The sequence below is a fragment of the Aulostomus chinensis genome, chromosome 11 (assembly GCF_037954235.1).
Source record: "Aulostomus chinensis isolate RoL2024-O1b breed Wild chromosome 11, RoL_Achi_v1.0, whole genome shotgun sequence".
Lineage (NCBI taxonomy): Eukaryota > Metazoa > Chordata > Actinopteri > Syngnathiformes > Aulostomidae > Aulostomus > Aulostomus chinensis.
The window spans coordinates 5,969,078-5,989,130 of NC_141330.1; the positions used below are offsets into that span (position 1 = coordinate 5,969,078).

Genomic DNA, 20,053 nt, shown 5'->3' on the forward strand with positions numbered 1-20,053 from the left:
TTGACATTCATGATTCATTCCCATTTGCCACGGTAACAGTATTACGCAGCAGCAGTGATCTGGTTAAGAAACTGGAGGGGAAATCTGAGGCGATAACAAATTAACACGTTTAATTTATTCATTTCTACAAAGATACGGATTAAAGTGAACAAAAATAAATATGTTTTGCATGTGGAACCAGAAACATGATGATGCCTGCTGAGAAAACAGGGGTTGAATTTAGGGTGCCGTGTTCCTTTCAGCTGATGTATTAGTGCCACCCACTGGTTAATTCTGGCTAATAGCACTCTTCTGTAGACAGAAACCCCGGGGGGATTCACAGATGTGATTGTTCATAAATACTTTGAAAATATGAACAGATTCATAATCAGTTTGTAGTCCCTCATTATATTTTCTGCCCCGGGATGCATTCCCTTTAGTGAGAGGCTGCGGAACTAATCCCCGAATAAGTGATGTCATTATACTTCTCTGCTCGATAGTGAAAAAAGAGGTGTGGTGCTGACAAAACAATCTAATCTAATTTCATAGAACATGATACAATCGGTCGCTATTGTTCAGCTGACAGCAGTTTTGAAATTAAAGTTCTTGCAACCAAGTGAAGTTTAAATTTAGATTAGATGTTAAAAAGGCCCGCAAATGAGTTCAATTTATTTCGCTGAGAGGCTGTGAACTTGAGGGTTCTCTTCACAATATTCCCAGGGGAATGGGAACAAATAGTCCCCTAACTTCACGTATTACTCCTTTTTACAATGCAAAGAAATAACAATGTTAGCGCTGGCTAAGAAAGCTGCAGTACAAAAGCTATTTTACATGACAGTGTCCCTACATTGTCAATGGCTTCCCTTCAAAAGACTCTGTTTTATCTTGATTTACAAACAGTGCAATAACAGTGGTGTGAAAATCCAAATCGAGCGTACATGTATTGTGGTTGGATTATGTGTTTGGACACAGGTCAGAGGAGGGCGGGGGTCAGGAGTAAAGACTTAACAATGGAAAGTTATTCAAGGAAGCCTATACTGTACAGGGAAGTGGGGGAGTTGGGTAGGAGGAAAGTGGACGCCTTGGAAAAAAGGTGACGCCTACATGACGAGCAGAGGAAAAAGGCCAGAGAGCGGAGAAAGTCTTGCCACATTCTGCTTGCTCCACGCTGGTGAGCTGCTGCAGGGACCGCAGATCTGAGACCAGATCTTGTCTTGCAATGCAGTGCCAGGTAGTTTGAAGATATTGTTTTATTTTGGGCCATAAATCAGCTTGCAGAGTGAATAACGCTGCACCTTAACCTTTGGGAAAGTGAACGTAGAGTGGCAGAGCTCGTCACACAGCTCGTCTTGACCTTGGGAAGGTAGGTGAATCCCACTCTGGGAGGGAAGTGAGGAGGTGGGGGGGTCGGATTTTAACAGGAAAGGGAATTTCAGACTATTTTTAATGCATGCAGGTTGTGTTTGCCTTCTATTTGTTATAGCAGCTGTGCTTGAGGGGTTCATTTTAGCTTGGCAGCCTGCAATATTGTTGTTCTTCACAATTAAATCGAGGAAAAAAAACAAATACCCTAAACATTTGGATGACGTTTTTTTAATTAGGAGGGACATGCTGGTTTGATTGTTTTAATTTCAAATTTCCTCTGGAGGTGGTGTTATTATTCTCACTATAGTGGCACCCCTGCTGCATGAGCGTAGAGGAAACGGTGTAATGGTGCTGTTGAGGTCATGGACAAATTCCTCTTTCTGTTCTCTGTCTACATCAGCAGGTGATATGGATCTACAGTATTTCCTGTGCTGGAGAGTTGCCCCGCTGCTCCTCTTGTGTAAGGCCAAAGTCACAATGAGTTCTGGTTAAAAGCCTGCTTGTAAGAACAAGAAAACAACATTTCCCAGATGGCCACCAGCATCTTTAGGCGTCATGTGACTAAAAATAAACATATACTGTATTTGAGGCAGAATACAGCTGGTTTTAGTATTTTGTTGGTCAAGTGTATTATTAAGTAACCTAAATCCAACATCTTAGAAACAGCTCATCCCAAGAAAACACCATCTAGATGTAAATATCTTGTGCTGCATTCATGAAATGTTCTTATGCACGAGTTTGTTCTACAAGATTTTTAACTCTCAATTTAGTCTTGCAGGTAGCCATGCCTGATGGCTTTTTATAACTACTTGATCCTGACATCTACTGAGTACTGCTTGTAACAAGGCTGCGTGATTTTATTTTATTTTTTTAAAATATCCAGTTGATGTGATTTGTGTGGGGACGTGTAGAGCAGTGGTTCTCAAACTTTTTTCAGTGATGAACCCCCCTTAAAATATTTTTTGTCAAGTACCTCCTGACACGCGCAAAACATTTTTGGTAGAAAATAAAGAGGTACAGTGCTGTGCCATCAGTGTCTGATTTATTAAAGTTAAACAACTAATAGCAATGATTTGCTAGCGTTGGCTAATTGCTCCCCGCAAAAAAAAAACACAGTTCCTTGGGTGCCTACTTCCAGTACTTCGTCAGCTCTGGTTTCGCCTTCTTTTTCACGAGTTTCTCCGTATTTTCAGCCGCATTGCTGCTGCGCTCTAAGCCACATCTCCATCGTTACAGTGCGTCGTCATGGCAACGGCAGGTTATTGACGAGTGATTCTGGATCAATGGGTCAAACTAACTTGGTTTTGGGAGAGTCCGTTTTTTTAAGGATATTAAAATTGAATACTGAATGTAAAATACAAATGTATGAATATACATTTGTATTTTATCAAACTTTTCTAATATAATTATTTCTCAAGACTTATTATTAGGATTACTGCTTTTTTAAAAATATATATATTTTTGTAAAGCTTCACGTACCCCCTGGAGTACCTCCACGTACCCCCCCCCCCCCCCGGGGGTACACATACCCCCATTTGAGAACCAGTGGTGTAGAGGATGGTGTGCGGGCAGGACGTCTCTGCAGCACTGCAATATTTAATTTTAAGTGGTATTTTGGCACAAAAAAATAGTCTCTAACACATTTTGCACCTTCCCTCGATATGAAAATCGCAGTAAGACAAACAGTGAATGCAATTGTGTTTCAATTGATCGTGCAGCCTTATCTTGTGATGCTGAAGTTCTTGTGAACCTGTGTGATTGCCAGTAACGAAAGGTGAAAAGTATGTGTTGAGCGAGAAGTTACAAGTAGAACTGAGCTTTGCTTCCTGTTTATGACTAAATTTAGAGTGGGGAAAAGTCCTATTGAGTGCGAGAACAAATTTGTGTGTTAGACCATTCATGACAGTGCAGTACATGGGACCCGCTGTCAGGACAGCTAATGGGTAATGTACATGTGATGTCGACGGGGCTGGAATGTATTCGACATCATCCGAACGTGTCACCCTAAGGCCATCTTGAGATATTGAGACTAAATCACAACATCTCCTAAATGTCATGATGTTAAAAAAAAAAAAAACACACACACACACACACACACAACCTGAAACTCAAACATCTCTCCAGACTGATAATTGATTGGTGTCAGGTTCAGCTTTGAATTTTCATGTAAACCAACAATAGTTTTTAAATCTATTGAATATTTATTATTATTTATTTATTGAAAATGATGAAATTAGATTGATCTGAAGGGTGTATGCCCCTCTTGTATGCAGGGTAAGACGGATGAATATTTATTTCTCTGAGGACACAAAGAAAGCTAACAGCAGACCTGCCTTTTGCATCATGACCACACTTGCAATATTTACATGTCCTCTGTCTTTTTCCAATAAAACCCCAGCAGAGTGCAGACAAGCACATCGTTTAACTTTTTAAGGCAGGTTTAACTCGGCTTTTATTGATGTGATTTGATGGATATCATATTAGGCATGACTGCCATGATCATCTGTTGACATTGTTAGACACGATACATGCATATATATTCAGAAAGTGCATGCAGAGGACAGAGATGACGTATTATCCCACTGCTTATTTTATTAGTCTCCCATTTTGCCTAAATAATGAAAAGCTTCCAAAAGCCAGAAAGTGAAAACTGATGAATGTGTCATCCTGGCCAGCAGACTAGAGATGTAGCTTGTGTGAGGCATCGCAGCAGCAAACACTGATAAACCTGCCATCTCTGTCCCCAGTACCCTGCGGCTTCCACTGCATGTCAGTGCGCATCTTCAATGAGGAGCCTGTGCATGTAATCCCCGGCTTTAATCTGGTTCTCCGAGCCGGGATTGAGCACGGACCCTCGGAAGAGGTCTCTATGATAACCTGGGAACGAGAGCGCGAGACTGGAATTACACCTGGGAAAGTGACACTGGCCACGTGCCCTGGCAGAGTTCCGAAGTGTGCCGGTACAAGGCCAAATGTCCATGTGAGCGTGGAGCAGAAGGAGACGACACTTCAGATTAATGGATACAGCAGAGCAGACAGCGGCGTGTATGCTGTGACTGTGACGGATAAAACAGGAGCCTCCCGCACTGCCTACTGTATAGTCAGGGAATATGGTAGGAGCATGTTCAGGATAGTCGCATTATCAACTGATCCTGTTTTTGTTCTGTCTGTTTTGTTTATGTCTCCATACATTACCTTTGCCGACACCAGCTCCTGAAAGAAACTGCGTTTGGTTTCAGTTTTCAGCTCGGTGACAATACTTGCTAATATGTTGCCCTGAAAGTACCAAAGTTTGGTACCCAGCCCTTCTAATATGTGAGGCAGTACAAGTATTTCATGCTGAATGTATTTCATTCTTATGCCCCAACACCAAAAGCAGTTGTAGGCCGGATGTATCATGTCTTTCAAGTTTCCTCCATATGTACTGTAGATAGAGTTCTCAGTTCTTTCAGATCCTAACCAAACCAAAGGTTGTTGTGTTTTTCCTGGGCTCGTACTGCACTCCTAGTTTGGTTAAATTCAGCCTCATATTTTTTGTGCAATCCTGCTAACAGTGAGAATACATGACCTCCTTGGCAGAGGTCATCATGGCATTACAGCCATCCCTAAAAATGATTCTGTCCTACGCTGGATTTATGAGCAAGGAAGAATTCCTGCAGTAGAAAGGTCAGCGGATGTTGAGGCTGCAGAGCTGGCAGGGTAACAAAATGTTAATATTATTTTCCTGCAAGAGTTCTCACACAGGCAGTTTATGTAGAAATGTCCTCTGAGTTATAATATAGAACTATTTCAGTACTCATTACCGTTCCTTTCTGCTGTTCATTCTAACAGTTACTGATAGTATAATGAATGTGCTTTAATTTCACACCAGCAGGCATTGTTTCTTTATGATATCTCCTTCAATAATGAATCCTTGAAATTAAATTTGCCTACAGGTTCTCCTCTCTGGGTCTTCCTTTTGTCTCTGGGCTTCTAGATGACTCCGGTCTTGTCACAGCTTTCTAGTTCTCCGTCAAAGCTTTTTGCTTTTACTGTCATCCGTCTGCTATAACAGCATCAATTCATCAGATCCACTCAACTCTGCTCCCCTAGCTTCCTGGGTTTTCCATCATCGCATTCTCAGACATTATGCCTTACTCTCCGGCCTCATTATTGTCACTGAAACTGAGCTGGTTTCTCCCGACAGCATTAAATGTCCCTCATGATTCTCTGTCTTAGACCCTCTTGGACAGCCGCGCGCCATTATTCTTATTTTATGACGGATAAATGCCCCTGGCTGGGCACTTCACACCTCACCATCATCTCGTCTAGTTTCTGTTCAACTTTTAAGTTTTTACCTCCATCGCCTCGTTTCTCACGGTGTCCTTCACTCTGTCCATCTGTCTCTCCAGAGGCAGTTAACCACGTGTCACTCAGCATCAATGTGTCTCACTCCTTGCTGGTTTGTGGCGAGGCCTGGGGGACTGACCCCCACTTCAGCTGGCTCCACGAGAGAAGTGCAATCAGTAAGACTGTTGGACAAGTCTCCAAAGATGGAATGACATTGTATGTGACCATGGCGCCCATCTGTGGCCATTTCACCTGCACGGTTAGCAACAAGCTGGGATACAGTTCTGCCACGTACTCCGCAGGTTAGTGAACTTGACTAAGTACTGTAGTCTCTGGGTGAAGAGAGTGGTCCATAAGCAGTAATATAGTACATTTACCGTTATTTTAACCTTCCTGCTGCACTTACTAATATTCCTATTGGGGCTCATTTGCAGTGACAAACTCACCAATAATGTTCAACTGAGCCTGACTTTGCAGTTCCTCTCAGTGTTTTAGTTCCTTCCACTCCATGGTTGTTCCCTCAGTGCCCATGACAGCTGCATTCTCGTTAGAGGGATATCTCTGAAACACTTTGAAGAAAATTCCTCAAATATAGTACAAACTTTACCCGGGACTCGAGGTTGAACTGAAAACATTTTGGGGGTCAAAGGTCATGGTCACTATGACATCCACACATAGCAGGGACATACAATAACCATGCGGTGTTTCTAGTTTTGGTTCGAGGACAGTGATGTCACCGATTTGGTTCACTTTCTTTGCCAGGGAATGCAGCAATCACCGGTGCGTCCTATTCTACCAGCTGTAATCCAAGTTACAGGTGCCCTCTAGTGGCTGAAGTAATTAAAACAAGAGAAAAGCAATAAAACAGATCAGCTAAATTTGTCACTGTACAGTGTAGAGTCTACACAGTAGGCACACAAAGAAAGCAAGTTGGAGAATGGGCAATGGACTTTGCAATGGAAGATGCAAGCATTTTTATCCCTTTGTATATTTGTCATGTTGACACTTTATAAAATCCTTTTTGAGCCTCTGCACCAACGTTAGCCGTGTAGCTTGTTGTCCTGTGTTCCTTTGTTGTCCATTTGCCTGCACGTGCATGTGATATCTCAGAGAGGCCTTCGAGGAGGCCCTTCAATTGTTCACTTGAACTCCAGGACGAGCTGATAAGATTTTGGCGGTGACAGGTCAAGGTTTACGAATCACGTTTTTTTGGCCGTTTCTCAAGAATTCACGTGCTATTTGTGACATTTCACGCGAACGTCTACAAGCGTGTTTATTTATCGTTCGATAGATGCTCAAAGAATCTGAGTCTCCTCATTAGAAAAACAACAACAACAACAACAACAACAACAACGGCATGAAGAGTCCAGTTTAGTTTTGGAGTAATTGTACTTTTAAGACTCCGTCCTCCTGACTTCCTCACTGAATAACAACCAGGACAGGCGGCGTCTTGTTTATCTGCTCGTCCACCACAAGCTCACTGGTTTGACGGCTATGGAGCTTGAAGTGATTGACGTTGGACCACAAAGCTCCTCTAGCAGTCCTCAGTACTCTGGGGGAATACTAGTGCTCACAAAGAAGGCAGTGCATTTATCAAGGGAAATTATACATGTAATCATACATGTCAAAATAATGACGAGTTCTATTTCGCTTTGTTGGCCACGTACAAAACGTGAGGCGGTAAATCAAGATGGATTCCTCTGAGTGACGGTTTATTAGTTAGAATAATATTTAAACACATTGTGATCTATTGGCAGGTGGGTTTTTCCCCATTTGACGTATTCAGAATAGCAGTGGTAACTGAGATCTGTCCCATTTAATGAACCGCCATGACACCGTTATTTGATTTGACACTGATATTTATCATGTATATTTACCATATCGGCTTGTACTGTGATAATGTGTCAGTTGCGTACCACAATGCCATAGTATTTTTGATATATTTTCATTTTGCACTTTAATCTTGTAGATCAGGGGTGAATAGATGGGCCAGAGTCTCCATCCAGCCAAACACAAAATGATTTAAAGCTCAACTGAAATTTTTTTTCATGCACTATTTTTACCTTTAGAAATAATTAAGGCCTTTTTGATCATTTTTCCTTTTTTTTTTTAAATTTTGGAAATCATCTCACAACCCCACACAAAGGAATTTCTGTTGAACCGCAAACCACAAAATCTAATGCAATATATTTATGTAATAGGCACTTTGTAAAATCAGATTTATCATCGAGAAACAGCCAATATAATCCAGTCAAAGAACGAATGGTAAAAGGATAGATGATAAATGTGTATTCAAGTAGCAAAATGTTCTCAATTACACACGCAAAGGCATCTAGGACTCACCGCATCACTTCTTTGTGTGACTCCAGAATGTAGAAAGAGCCAGTTACGTATATTTAGCTCAAGGTTGATAGCGACTGACGGCTAACTGCAGCAAAACTGCCCAACAATGTCCTCTCACAAACTCTCAGAGGCATCATCAAGTATAATCCATCTTCTTCAATCAGCTGTATACCCAGTAAAAAAAAAAACACGATGAGCTAAAGATGAACTCCAACCCAAATCTATATTCTGCATTGAGTACTTCAGATTCTATGCTGGTAAAAATCTGTTAATACAGGAGTTTTATTTGCACTGGATTAATTCTAGATTTTGGCATTGCTACTTTTACCTCACAAAGCTCTGAATTCCTCCTGCGGAGGGACCACACGGTGAAAGTTATCTTTATCCCTCCTTACCTAAGCTCACTGACTGGATGAATCAGCTGCCCACATTGACATTTTATTTAAAGTAATCTCAGCAATCGGATTGTTGTATCATGCTTTATGTCGATGGGAGCTGTGTCCTGATTGCACTTTGTTCTCTGTACTTTATCACTGGTGGTGTTTTAGTGATACTGGATTTTCCACCATACGATCGATAAATCACTACCACCACTACTGCTGCCGCTGCTGCTGCTGCTGCTGCTAAACAACCGAGACAAATGTGATTCCTGTATCTGCCAAGAGACGTGATGGTCCAAACACAGTCTGGGTATTTTAAGATACCGCCATGTTAGCTCTTGCTGTGCAATCACTTAAGTGACTGTGCAGATTTGTCGCAGCAGACCTTTCTGGTCTTCTGGGGCAGCCATGTCAGATTTGATCAGATTTGTGTTCTCTCTCCTCCCTGTTGGGCGTCTTTGTCCTGCTTGACAGCACCTTGTGAAAAAGAGGGCAGAGGGACGGCGGTGGTTGTGGCGGTGTGTCTGGTCATCCTGCTGCTGATTGGAGGAGTGCTGGCCTTTCTGCTGTGGAGGTACAATATAGACATTTTACAACAACACAAATCTCATATCAGGCTAGATAATGAAGTTAGATGCTGAGAGAAAATTGAAACTCCAGCTGCTTTAAGAGGGCAGAAAAATGAGGGTACAAAGCCTTACACCATATTCACAAAGTGGCCATGTTCCTGCTGGATAATGTTTAACTACTGCTACTCAAATAAACATACGGAATCTGACAAATTAACATCATTTCATCAGTTTCTGGTTGCTCAGTAACTGAAAAAGAAATGGATAGTAAAATCTAAAGGGGAGTTGCACCATATGTGAAGGTAGAATGCAGATTATCCGAGGTATTTGATCATCCATCAGACCAACACTAGCACTCACCCTCTTCCCAGCCGACGTTGCTGGTTGTTTTGTTAGAATAAGAAAGCAAGCTATGCTAACATTATGTGACATTATAGTACTAGAGCCGTTATTTCTGAGTCACGTTCATTTGCAACACTCGTAGATCTCCTCACACAAGTATTTCTGGTCTCTCTAGCTTCCTTGTGCCACAAAATACTTCCTGCCAAGCTATCGCTGGAACATACATTGGATTTAATCTGTATGAACATTACACTGTTACATTCCACATAACTAATTTCCTAATTTTTCTATTGTGTCATGTAAGAAAACAATTGTCACTCCTAGCTAGGGTGTGCTGGAATACTAATAGTTATTAGTAGCTAACTGATTATCAAATCTTGAGATACAGCGCAATGTCCTTCCAGATCATTACTATCTATAGATTATTTCCAGGTCAACCTGGAAGTCCATTCATCCATCCAGCCATCCATTTTCTACTGCTTATCCTGTTAAGGGTCATGGCGGGGGTGGAGCCTATCCCAGCAGCCTTCGGCCAAGAGGTGGGGTTCACCCTGGACAGGTCACCAGTCCATCTCAGGGCCAACACATATAGACAGACAACCATTCACACTCACAGCCACACCTACAGTCAATTTAGAGTATCAATCAGCCTCTTGATGTCTTTGGACTGTGGGAGGAAGCTGGAGTACCAGAGAGAACCCACACAGGAACAGGGAGAACATGCAGACTCCACACTGAAAGATCCCGTGCTGGAGCCGGGGCTCAAACCTGGAACCTTCTTGCTGTGAGGCGACAGTGCTGACCACTGCACCACCGTGCCGCCCCAAGGGGTCATTAGATGATAATCATTCGTCATACTGTCTATATGACTAGCAACCTGAAACACAGCCACACCAGGCTGCCAGCATTCTCACCCTGAGCGAGATGTCAGAGCAACTTAGCCGCCCTGTGTCCATGGTCTGTTTAATTTGCTTCTGCTGTTTAATAAAACTTTGACTCCTGGTTTCTTTTCAGGAGGCACCAGTATAATAACAGAGGGGAGAGGCTGCAGGATCACTTGGATGACACCATCTGAAATAAAACCCCAAACATAAACTCTTTCACCTTGGGTTCAGTGAGTTTAACAAGAAATGTACCGGCCAATGAGGGAGGAACTCTCTATCTTGTGAGCCGTGACCTTACACTGTACTGGGACAATGTGAAGCCTGAACTGCTTGCTGGCAAATTGATAGATATCTTAAATAGGGTATTCAGCTTTGAGAGCCAGTAATTTCTTTACCCTGTCTCCAGCTGGGCTGCACATAAAATTGTGTATTTAATAAAGTAATCATTTTATAAGCTTGTATCTGTCTCTTTGTCCATCTTGTGTTGAAATGAACTTCAAAAGCTGCTTCAATAGTGAAAAAAGTTTTGAGGCTCAATTTAAGTTTAGAAACACGCCTTTAGTCCATGACATTATGTTACACATATAAAATGAAGCACATTGCGTAAAACCAAACCACTTTCTGCAGAATTCTCAACCAAACACATTCTGAAAAGCAATTATTTTCTGTAAGAGATGCACAGGGGTTGGAGAAGAACTTTTATCAACTGTGTAGAAGGGCTGATTACAAATATTGATTGGCTTGTCAAAAGAAAAAAATGCTGATACAACTACAAAACAACTGCAATCTTATTTAGTTTAGAAGCCTTCTGTCAGTGTGTGTGTGTGTGTGTGTGTGTGTTCCTCAATCACTCCTGAATAAAATGACTCAGAGGTGGGATTTTTGGCATATCATCTCCACTTCTAACATATGTAAAGTTGATCTCCCTGGTTGTTATTAAACCAAATAGTCTGGCCCATCACGTACCCTCAAGCGTTGTGACTCATTTTGTCTGGTTATTTTTGAAAATGTCTTTATCCAGATGCCCCAGTAGTCCACCTGGTAGAGCTCGTTTCAAGGATGAGTCCTTATCTCAGTGCCCTGGGTATTCACCCTGGGCCCTTTGTTACTGCTCTGCCTCTACTGAGAATGAACAAATCATTTTGAATGAATCTATTTAGCAACATATTATGAAAATGGTGGCGCGATGGTGCAGTGGTCAGCACTGTTGCCTCACAGCAAGAAGGTTCCAGGTTCCAGTCCCAGCTCCAGCACGGGATCTTTCTGTGTGGAGTCTCCATGTTCTCCCTGTTCCTGCGTGGGTTCTCTCTGGTACTCCGGCTTCCTCCCACAGTCCAAAGACATCAAGAGGGGACGAGGCTGATTGATACTCTAAATTGACTGTAGGTGTGACTGTGAGTGTGAATGGTTGTCTGTCTCTATGTGTTGGCCCTGCCATGAACTGGTGACCTGTCCAGGGTGAACCCTGCCTCTCGCCTGAAAGCCGCTGGGATAGGCTCCACCCCCCTGTGACCCTTAACAGGATAAGCAGAAGAAAATGGATGGGTGGATCATATTATGAACCAGCCTGTCAAAAGGTACTGGTGTGCATTTAAAGCAGGGCAGCCAATGAATGAGCTGAAATAGATAGACTACATTTATACAAGATGGAGGCCGGCTGCACTCAACAGGACTGCACGAGGATTGAACACTTTTGAACCACAACATCACAAAGAATGAAAAAACGTAGTCGGTCAAATGCCTGTATTCGTATTTTTACTGACCTTACGTAATTCACCAACGTATCAGGAGGATGCAGCACGATTGTATTTGAAAACATATTTTATTTTTTATTAGAAAAACTGGTGCCATATTGTAGAAAAAGAATCCAAACTCAAAAAAGTTCAACACGTTTGTGTATCGGATGAACCGATGTTGTGAAAAGAGTCGGTCCGCCCATCACTATCGCTCTTCACAGCCTTTCCTGTCCCTCCTATCTCTTTTGTCAATATCAAAATAAGAAATGCCAAAAAAAGTCATCTTGAAAAGAAAATCATTTTTTTAAATCATTCCTCATATCAGACTAAACTTGTGTGAGTATAAAACAAGAAATAATAACAAATATTCCTCTTTTTTTGTGCCTGACATTAAGGTTGTTTTGTTTTTCTTTGAACGCTTGGTTTTCCTACCAGGATTTGGACAAACATCACTTAATTGTTTCTCTTTTGTTGCAGCCATTCCATCTTTCTTTTGCTGTAAAGAGTTTCTAGCAGAAAGAGCAAACTTGGACACAAACCTGAATCCTTCGCATTAATTGGTTCTGAAAATCCTATGCTATTTCAAAATATATCAAAATAAGAAATCCTTTTTAAAAAAAAAAAAAAAACTTCCCACCAACAGACCTTAGAACTGATACAAGAATAATGAAAGACTGGAAGAATAAAAAAAAAATTGCGTATAACCTGAGGTGGGGGAGAAGCCTGGCCTCTAAATGCACCTATACCCTTTATAAAATGGAAAAAAGGGACTGAGATGAGTCTGCAAAGCTGCAAATTCAGGCAACATATGAAACATGCATCAAGTGGAAGACCAGAGTGTGAGCACATTATGCCTCTGAAGTGCAGTTTGACAGTAAATGCATGAAAAGGAGGGCAGAACATTTCTCAAACGTCTTCCTCGCCCAGATTTGTGCACAATCCCCTCTGTCACAAGCCCATTAGCGCTGCTCCTGTTGCAATGCGTCTCTAGCCTTTCCCCTCCTCCATTCATGCGCCTCCCATCAGACCAGAGAGGAGACGGAGGTGCGCCGGAGGAACATCCATCATGCGATGCTGAACCCGCAAAGCCGTGATGGAAATCTTGTGAGCTGGTTAACTGGTGATGGAGGAGGATTCAAGAGAGCCAGATGACTTAAGCGAGGCTTTTATTGAAACCTGATCGGTCGATGCAAGTTCACATTGTCGTGTTTGGACCTCGTGTTTGATAGGTTCATGTAAGGATTATACTGGGTACCAAATCTGAACATTATCTCCTCGGTTCAGGTCATTATTCATCCTCCACGACAGTGAAGAAAGGTTTTATAACTATTTAATCTCTCGGCTGGGGATTTCACTTTCATATCTTTTCACGTAACAAGGATATGTGCAGCAACCTTGGTTGTTATGACAACTGCCAGTGGAATGTACCGGCATAACTCCATCCTAGAGACAGCAAACCATTGCCTATAAGGCTTTCCTCTATAATACTGCGTAAAAAGGCCAAAGAAGGAAAAGCCACAGAGGCTCCTCGGAAGTTTGTCGAAGCTTCGTGTACAAACGTCTTTCAGGAAACGGCATTAGAAAGAAAGCGTCGCTGTTTATAAAAGCAGAACATAAAAGTCAAAGATCTGTGTGCACAGTTAAATTCAGGTGCGCTACCTTTAGCTATAAAACAGGTAGATTTAATGGCCTGCCTTAAGAGCTGTGGCGATAAAGTTAATTTCATGTTTTATTATGATCACACCCTCCCGGTGGAATGTCTGACCCGTTGTGCGCTGTGGAGCAGGATTTTTATGAGTGGCTCCCTGTTTTGATTGCCTCACACACACACACAGGTGATGCAATACACAGTCCAGTGAATGGTTTCACACAGCCGATGATCTACAGGGGGTTGTAATGCCAGGAAACGTAGCAAAAGCAAAAGCAGGGAAGGACGACACTGCAGGCTAGTAAATGTGATGTTTTATGGGGAAGGAGAGGCACTCTGGGTAGAGCTCAAAGATTCACACAACACACGGTTGTAAATAAAACGAAATGCAAACATAACTTGTCTGTTTGCACTTTGAAAGGTTACATAGCCTTATTCTGATGCATAATTAAAAAAACATCTTTAGGAAAGAGCTTTGTCGTCTGACATTTTAATGGTCAAATTTGCGACAAAAGAAGAGTTTCTTTTACTTTTCCATGGAAGCTATGGTGGGAAGAACCCATTAAATTTATAAGGAATAAAGCAGGTCGAAGACAAATGAATATTGCAATAAAATCATCCATATTAACAGTGATTTATTAAAGTGTATGAAGTAGTGTGGAGTTCTGGAAATACACCCCGGCGTATGATGGTTTTGGTGGGATTATCCCTGATAGACTGTTTTTTTAATCTTCATTTTTTTCGAGGATTTTAATTTTTATAAATACATTTTCTTCCTCGGTTGGTTTACCTTTGTTTGCTGTGTGGCTGAAGCGTCCACGTCTAGCTGCAATAATCGGTTCTGTCTGTTTCTGTTCTAAACGTGCGCTAGCAATAAATGAACGTGTGAACTCTTCAACAGTGTGTGGATTTCTCCTGGGCTGGTGCTGGCACTTGAAATCTCAAGTGTATGACTCAGTAAAAAAGATGCACAGTGGAACTATCAAACTCCTCTGGGGTGAGTCGGTTAAGATCATCACGGACAGATGAATCTTACTGAAAATTTGAAAAACACAAGTGAGATGTGTTTCATTCCAATGTTGTCAGTATTTAAGGAAATAAAAAAATATTTTATAAGGTCTAAGTCGTTGTGATTAGTCCTCGACACTGCCAGTGTAAAAAATATATAGAAAATATATCTTGATAAATAACTATTACCTTGAACAGCCAGAAATATTAATTTGTGAACACTCAATGCCACATTCGCGTACTTGGAGGGGGAAAAATTGAAGTTAAAAAAAATGTAATTCAATTGTTTACAATGTAAACATTAACGACTGGAAACGATGGACTGTCATACTTCATCGTTCATGAACCATAAAAGACTTTCTGCTTCTAACACAGATACAGTACTTATATCTTTGGAAAGACCAGTTAAAATGTTCTCACTCTGATGGTTAAAAATGTGTTGTTTCTTACTATATTGCAAGTACAAGGACACACACACACACACACACACGCACACACACACACACACACACACACTCATTGACGTTATGTTTCCATTTACCCTAAACTGACCCTATAATCCCAATTCTAACCTTCATCCTCAAACTGGTTTGTGTAGGGTTCTCAATCAAAATGTCCTCACTACAATGGGTTCCTCCCTGAAACACTCCACTTAATTGATAAATTAAGGTTCTTGCTAGGCAGATGCCTCGTACCCCCTCTGTGTGTGTGACAAGAACATGCGGTGCATTAAATCCACGATCCGTCCATGAGCAACATCGCCGACCAGGTTTCCCTGTAATGACCCTAATTATTCAACACCCCCCCCCCCCCCGAAACATTCGGACCACGTTGCTCTTATCTCAGCGGGATTTCCTCGCCAGAACGATGTGGACTCACGCGTATACAGATAAGGAGCAGGACAGGGCCAACAAAGGCTTGTACAATTATAGCCACAGGAGAACAAAACAATAGTTCACTCCAGTATTATGGGGAAATACCAGTGAGTTACATAAAATGACTCGACTCTCTGGATGGAAATGGCCGGATTAGATCAGTAATAAGACTAGAAACAGACACACACAAACCCTGTGTGACGTGTTTCCCACTTGTCTTCATGGTATGAGAAAACAAACAGTAGAGTATGATAATAAATGAACATTAGAGGGTCAGGAAGCAGCAGCAGCATCAGCATCACGTGTCCACATATGTGCTTTACCTCTGAATTTAACCCCTAAAACACAGGCACACCCTTTAAAACCTGTGTACTTGTACTTTGAGAGCGGGAAGCCTCGCTGAGAGCTCCATCTTTCTTATGTCTTGGTAAAGTGCTCCCACTCCTGGTGGACGGGGAAACAGCCGGAGTTCAAATCATCCACACCACTGAAGCTCCAGCTGAGGAGTGAATTAAAGATGGTTTCCAAAAAAGAGCATATAAAAACGGTTCCACATATATTTTAAGTGAGACTGGAATACATTTCGGGAAATTACAGAAGGAGATTTGTCGAATATACTATAATAGATTATATAACCATAACTGAAGGGGACGCATCTGAGACTTGGAACAGCTATTGTACACTGGCACTCTCAGACTGCTTTTTTTCCACAGAAACACAAGGAATAAAATATTTCAACAAATATGAAAAGGGTTTTGAGAAATAACCATGTCCCTCAGGGGTCAATAAGTTCTGATTCGAGACTCGGATTCTGATTAAAAGCGGCTCCGTTTCTACAATCTGAGGACAAATACAAAAACTTCACAGCTTCAAATATTTGCATTGTATTTGGTGATAAGAAATCGAGTCAGAGGGTAAGTCGATGGCTCACACCACCGCTGGACTTTGGCCCTGCTGCCGGTTTCTAAATCAGATGAAAAATGCATCATAAAAATCACGTAACCCTGAGAAGCTGGTAACTTTAATCCAAGCCATGATCGTTCAATCCCAAACAAAGTGTTTGAGTCAAACAGACCAGAGCGTTTGCAATTTTAGCATATAAAACACTGTGATTTCATTTTTTGTGCTTTGAACATCAAAGCTCTTCACCTTTTTTGTGCTTGCTTTGCCACCATGACCACTGAAGTGTAGCATTTGTATGGATCCCCTCACCACAGACCTTAATGGGAGGATTGGTGCACTACCTGCATGCTAAATTGGACCTTGGTGAACACACTTCTAACTATTAAAAAGTGTAATTTGTGGTCAAATTATATCTAAAGAGTAGCCGGTGGGTTTGCTTGCCCTGAGGCAAGAGTGTGTTTTTTGTGCTAGTGTGAAATTTAGAAATTGAAGATATGCAGGCCCCCCCCCTTTTTTTTTTTAAAGCCACAGGTACTTTTATGTATGCTGTGCATGATGTAGAAAACATCAGCAAAAACACGGCCTGCTGCGCAATTCACAAAGTGGTTGTTGCTCCGATACGGCGACTTGATGAGTTTGTGCAGCCGATTTCTTTAAGAGACGCTGAAAATTGCAGTTATCTGGACACCTCACCAATGACCCATTTCAGGGCTGTCGCAAACGCCCAATTTTAAGTAAAATCGTACATGCGTGTTTTTTTTTTATTTTATCAGCTGTTTATGGCTCTAAACTATTATTTTGATGTTTTCCAATCAAGATTTTGACCACACCACAGCAATTTCTTTCAATAGTGTTGTGTACGTGTAGCCACTATTTATATTCGGTAATTCAGTGCCACTCCTCTGCAAACAATAAAAGAGGTTTTTAGATTTAAGTCCACATGAATGTTGCCTCCTGCAGCCAGCGGAGCACAAACAGCCAGATCCTGTGCTCGTGTTGTGACATGTCCTTTGTAGTTGAAATGGTTGACAAATTAACATTTGCAGCTGCAGCAATTTCCCAAATTGACACGCCAGCTTGCAACGAGCCAAATGGCCTCTTTCTGTTGCCTTGTGACATCTGTGGAGGATTTCGGGGCCTTTTATCGAGCTCATCATCAGGAACACCTGGGTTGCGATGCCGGCTTTTAATCAGCATCTTGATATTCTGCACCTGTGTAAGGCCTGGATTAGTTTAGCAAAGATGCTCGCTAAGGATGTATAAACACATTTGTGGGCAAAGTTTAAAAGAGAAATAACATCTTAGAGCACTCAGAAGAAGTCTTTGAATTTGAAAATGGCTGCAAAATTCAGAGTGTTTAGTGTAATTCTATAACAAATAGATAGCATGCACACTTAATCACTTGCACTGTTATTTTTTTGTCAAATAATCCTCCTCGTCTTTATTGCTGTAGGTTTTTTTCCCTCTTCTTTCTACGTTGTTAAACAAGCTTGGGTATGACCTTAACCCTTGAAAAGTAACCGGTTGGTGGAACTGAACGCTACTGTGAAGACACACCAATCGGAGCTCACGGCTGGATGAAGAAGCTCTGATTGATGGCTCTGTTCTTGATCGTTTTTAAACGCACATTTTTGGACAGTCTTGCTGCGGTTTGTAGTTGGGAGCAATGAGGTGCTATTAGCATCAAGCTAAATAAGCGCGGTTGGCTCGTTCTGCATTCCAGAGTTACTAAGTGATGCATTTGTGAACTCGAGGTGCCAATTTGTGAGTACTTGAAAGGCAAAATATACTTGTTAGGTGAAATATCACTTTAACACCCATCCCTTTGTCGGCCGGTTCGAACTGGGTGGAGGACCTGGTTGATTATGACAGTTGAAAGTGAACATAATCAGCATCGAGTCCCACCCTGCAGGGCATCCATCTGGCCTCATTTCACCGAGGGGAAGTGTTAGTGTTCATTTCTGCTTTTGTTCTCGAGTGACGTTGCTCTGCAGTATAGAACGCATCCCCTAGCTTCTTGTTAATTTTCTTAAATGAAGAAATAAGCATCTTTACGAAACCAGTTCAAGTTAAAGCGTCAACACACAACTTAACATTCTCATGAGTATAATTTTTTGAAATAAAAAACAAGCTTGACGACTTTAAAAGGAGGAATGCAACATTCTTCAGAAAGTCATAAGTCTACGTCTTTTAGTATAATAAGTGCTTTTGTGTTTTTCATACATAGAGATGTGATGACGCCACCTCCAAATGTGTTCACCATTTTTCATTCGTAAGCTTCTAAAAATGTGTGCTGGATTGTGAGAATGCAATACATCTTCAAAATATTAGCAATAAATGCAGTTTTTGTTTCGTACCCAATTTTGTCTTGTTTTGCTTCTATTAACATTTGGGCTATGACCAATGGGATATTTCACGATCAATAAATCATGAGATTAGTATTTTTCTTTCTAGAATATTAACATAACTGAAAGTGATCCTTTCCAAGCTGCCAGAGATAATCCTCATATTTCAATCACTTAAAACGGTGAGAAACAGTAATTCTATGTATTTGAGATGCCTGAGCAAAAATAATTAACCTTGTTTGGATTATAATATGGAATTTTATGATGCCGAACGTGGGAAAACGTATGAAGAGCTTGATGTCGCTGGATAAGAGCTTGATTACATGCATCAATTTGGATAAATTACCAAAAAAAAGAGAGAAGTGAGCTTTCCTTGAATGGCAGTCTCTGCAGGTTTCCCTCCATCTTGATGGGAGGTGCACGTTGACGTGAGCTACTTCTTCATCATAGCACAACAGGTATTGAGTGTTTTAAATAATTTGGGTCATGCACAAATCATTACAAGCTCTGATCTTAAATAAAAATGACACGTTCCAAATAATACATGGAATAATATCCTAATCCCGTGCAGGTGCTTTCACTTATTCTGCCTGATTAAACCTCTGCTTATGTTGACATTATGGAGAACTGTGTTGGGAATTATCTGACATCGACTAATAAGAATGGCAGAGGTGTTAATTAGTGTTGATCCGACAGCTGCAACCAACATTCGGGAGACGGAGATGTTGATGGCAACAGTCTGAAGCGGTCTAATCAGTGTGGGGGTGAGTGAAAACACCTGGTAACTGTGCGGAGAGGCTTCAACCGCTGGCTGGCTCAGGTATCACGCCTGCACACACTCCAGGTTCCCGACTGGGAACAGCACAGAGAACCAGTGTCCCTTCAGCTGTTGATGATCGTGAACTGATTCAGTCTCACCGGGGGCCTGCTTGGAGGTCACTTGGCTTGTGGTTGTGGGATATTTCCTTCAAATTATTAGATATTAAATTTCAAACATATGAGGAACATCAACTGCCAAAAGTTAATTTCAGTATATTAAACAGAACCAAAAAAAAAAAAGGATTCAGTGTTTTTATGAAAATGTTGAAGTAAAAAGCAATTTTAAGGTTCAAGGTTCAAATTCAAGCCAAAACCCTTAAAGCCTTTTATCGTCACATCTAAGTCACTGCTGATGGGGGGGGATAAATTCACTCAGAGTTTAAAGCAATTCTTCAAATTTTAAAATGTGTTTTTGTTCATTAAAGGCTGGATTAAACTCCAGGCTCCAACAGATGATAATGAGATTGCTCCATCAATGAATTTATTTCTAGGAATACTCACTTTTCCAGGATTGCATGACCCTAAAAT

The 20,053-nt window shown here is 41.3% G+C and overlaps 1 protein-coding gene across 3 annotated transcripts; it reads left to right on the forward strand.

Annotated features, from left to right (window-relative positions):
- Nucleotides 1-1,115: 1,115 nt before the first annotated feature.
- On the forward strand, nt 1,116-10,763 carry LOC147252997 (uncharacterized). 3 transcript variants are annotated; one of them, XM_086217970.1, is made up of 6 exons: nt 1,116-1,342; nt 1,745-1,804; nt 4,092-4,457; nt 5,736-5,975; nt 8,871-8,970; nt 10,322-10,763. In XM_086217970.1, exons 2-6 carry the CDS (start codon nt 1,753-1,755, stop codon nt 10,380-10,382), a joined length of 819 nt encoding a protein of 272 aa, XP_086074096.1. In that variant the 5' UTR covers nt 1,116-1,342; nt 1,745-1,752; the 3' UTR covers nt 10,383-10,763. The 3 variants fall into 3 exon arrangements, with proteins under 3 accessions (XP_086074096.1, XP_086074095.1, XP_086074094.1); XM_086217969.1 differs by lacking the exon at nt 10,322-10,763 and adding an exon at nt 9,740-10,288 and having other exon boundaries at nt 1,748-1,804; XM_086217968.1 differs by lacking the exon at nt 10,322-10,763 and adding an exon at nt 9,740-10,287.
- The last annotated feature ends 9,290 nt before the right edge of the window (nt 10,764-20,053 follow it).

Coding starts and splice junctions, on each gene's coding strand:
- LOC147252997 (XM_086217969.1), top strand. CDS start 1,753: ATGGATCTACAGTATTTCCTGTGCTGGAGAGTTGCCCCGCTGCTCCTC. Junction 5,976..8,870: donor TTCTGCCACGTACTCCGCAG/GTTAGTGAACTT, acceptor CCTGCTTGACAG/CACCTTGTGAAAAAGAGGGC. Junction 8,971..9,739: donor CTGGCCTTTCTGCTGTGGAG/GTACAATATAGA, acceptor GATTATTTCCAG/GTCAACCTGGAAGTCCATTC.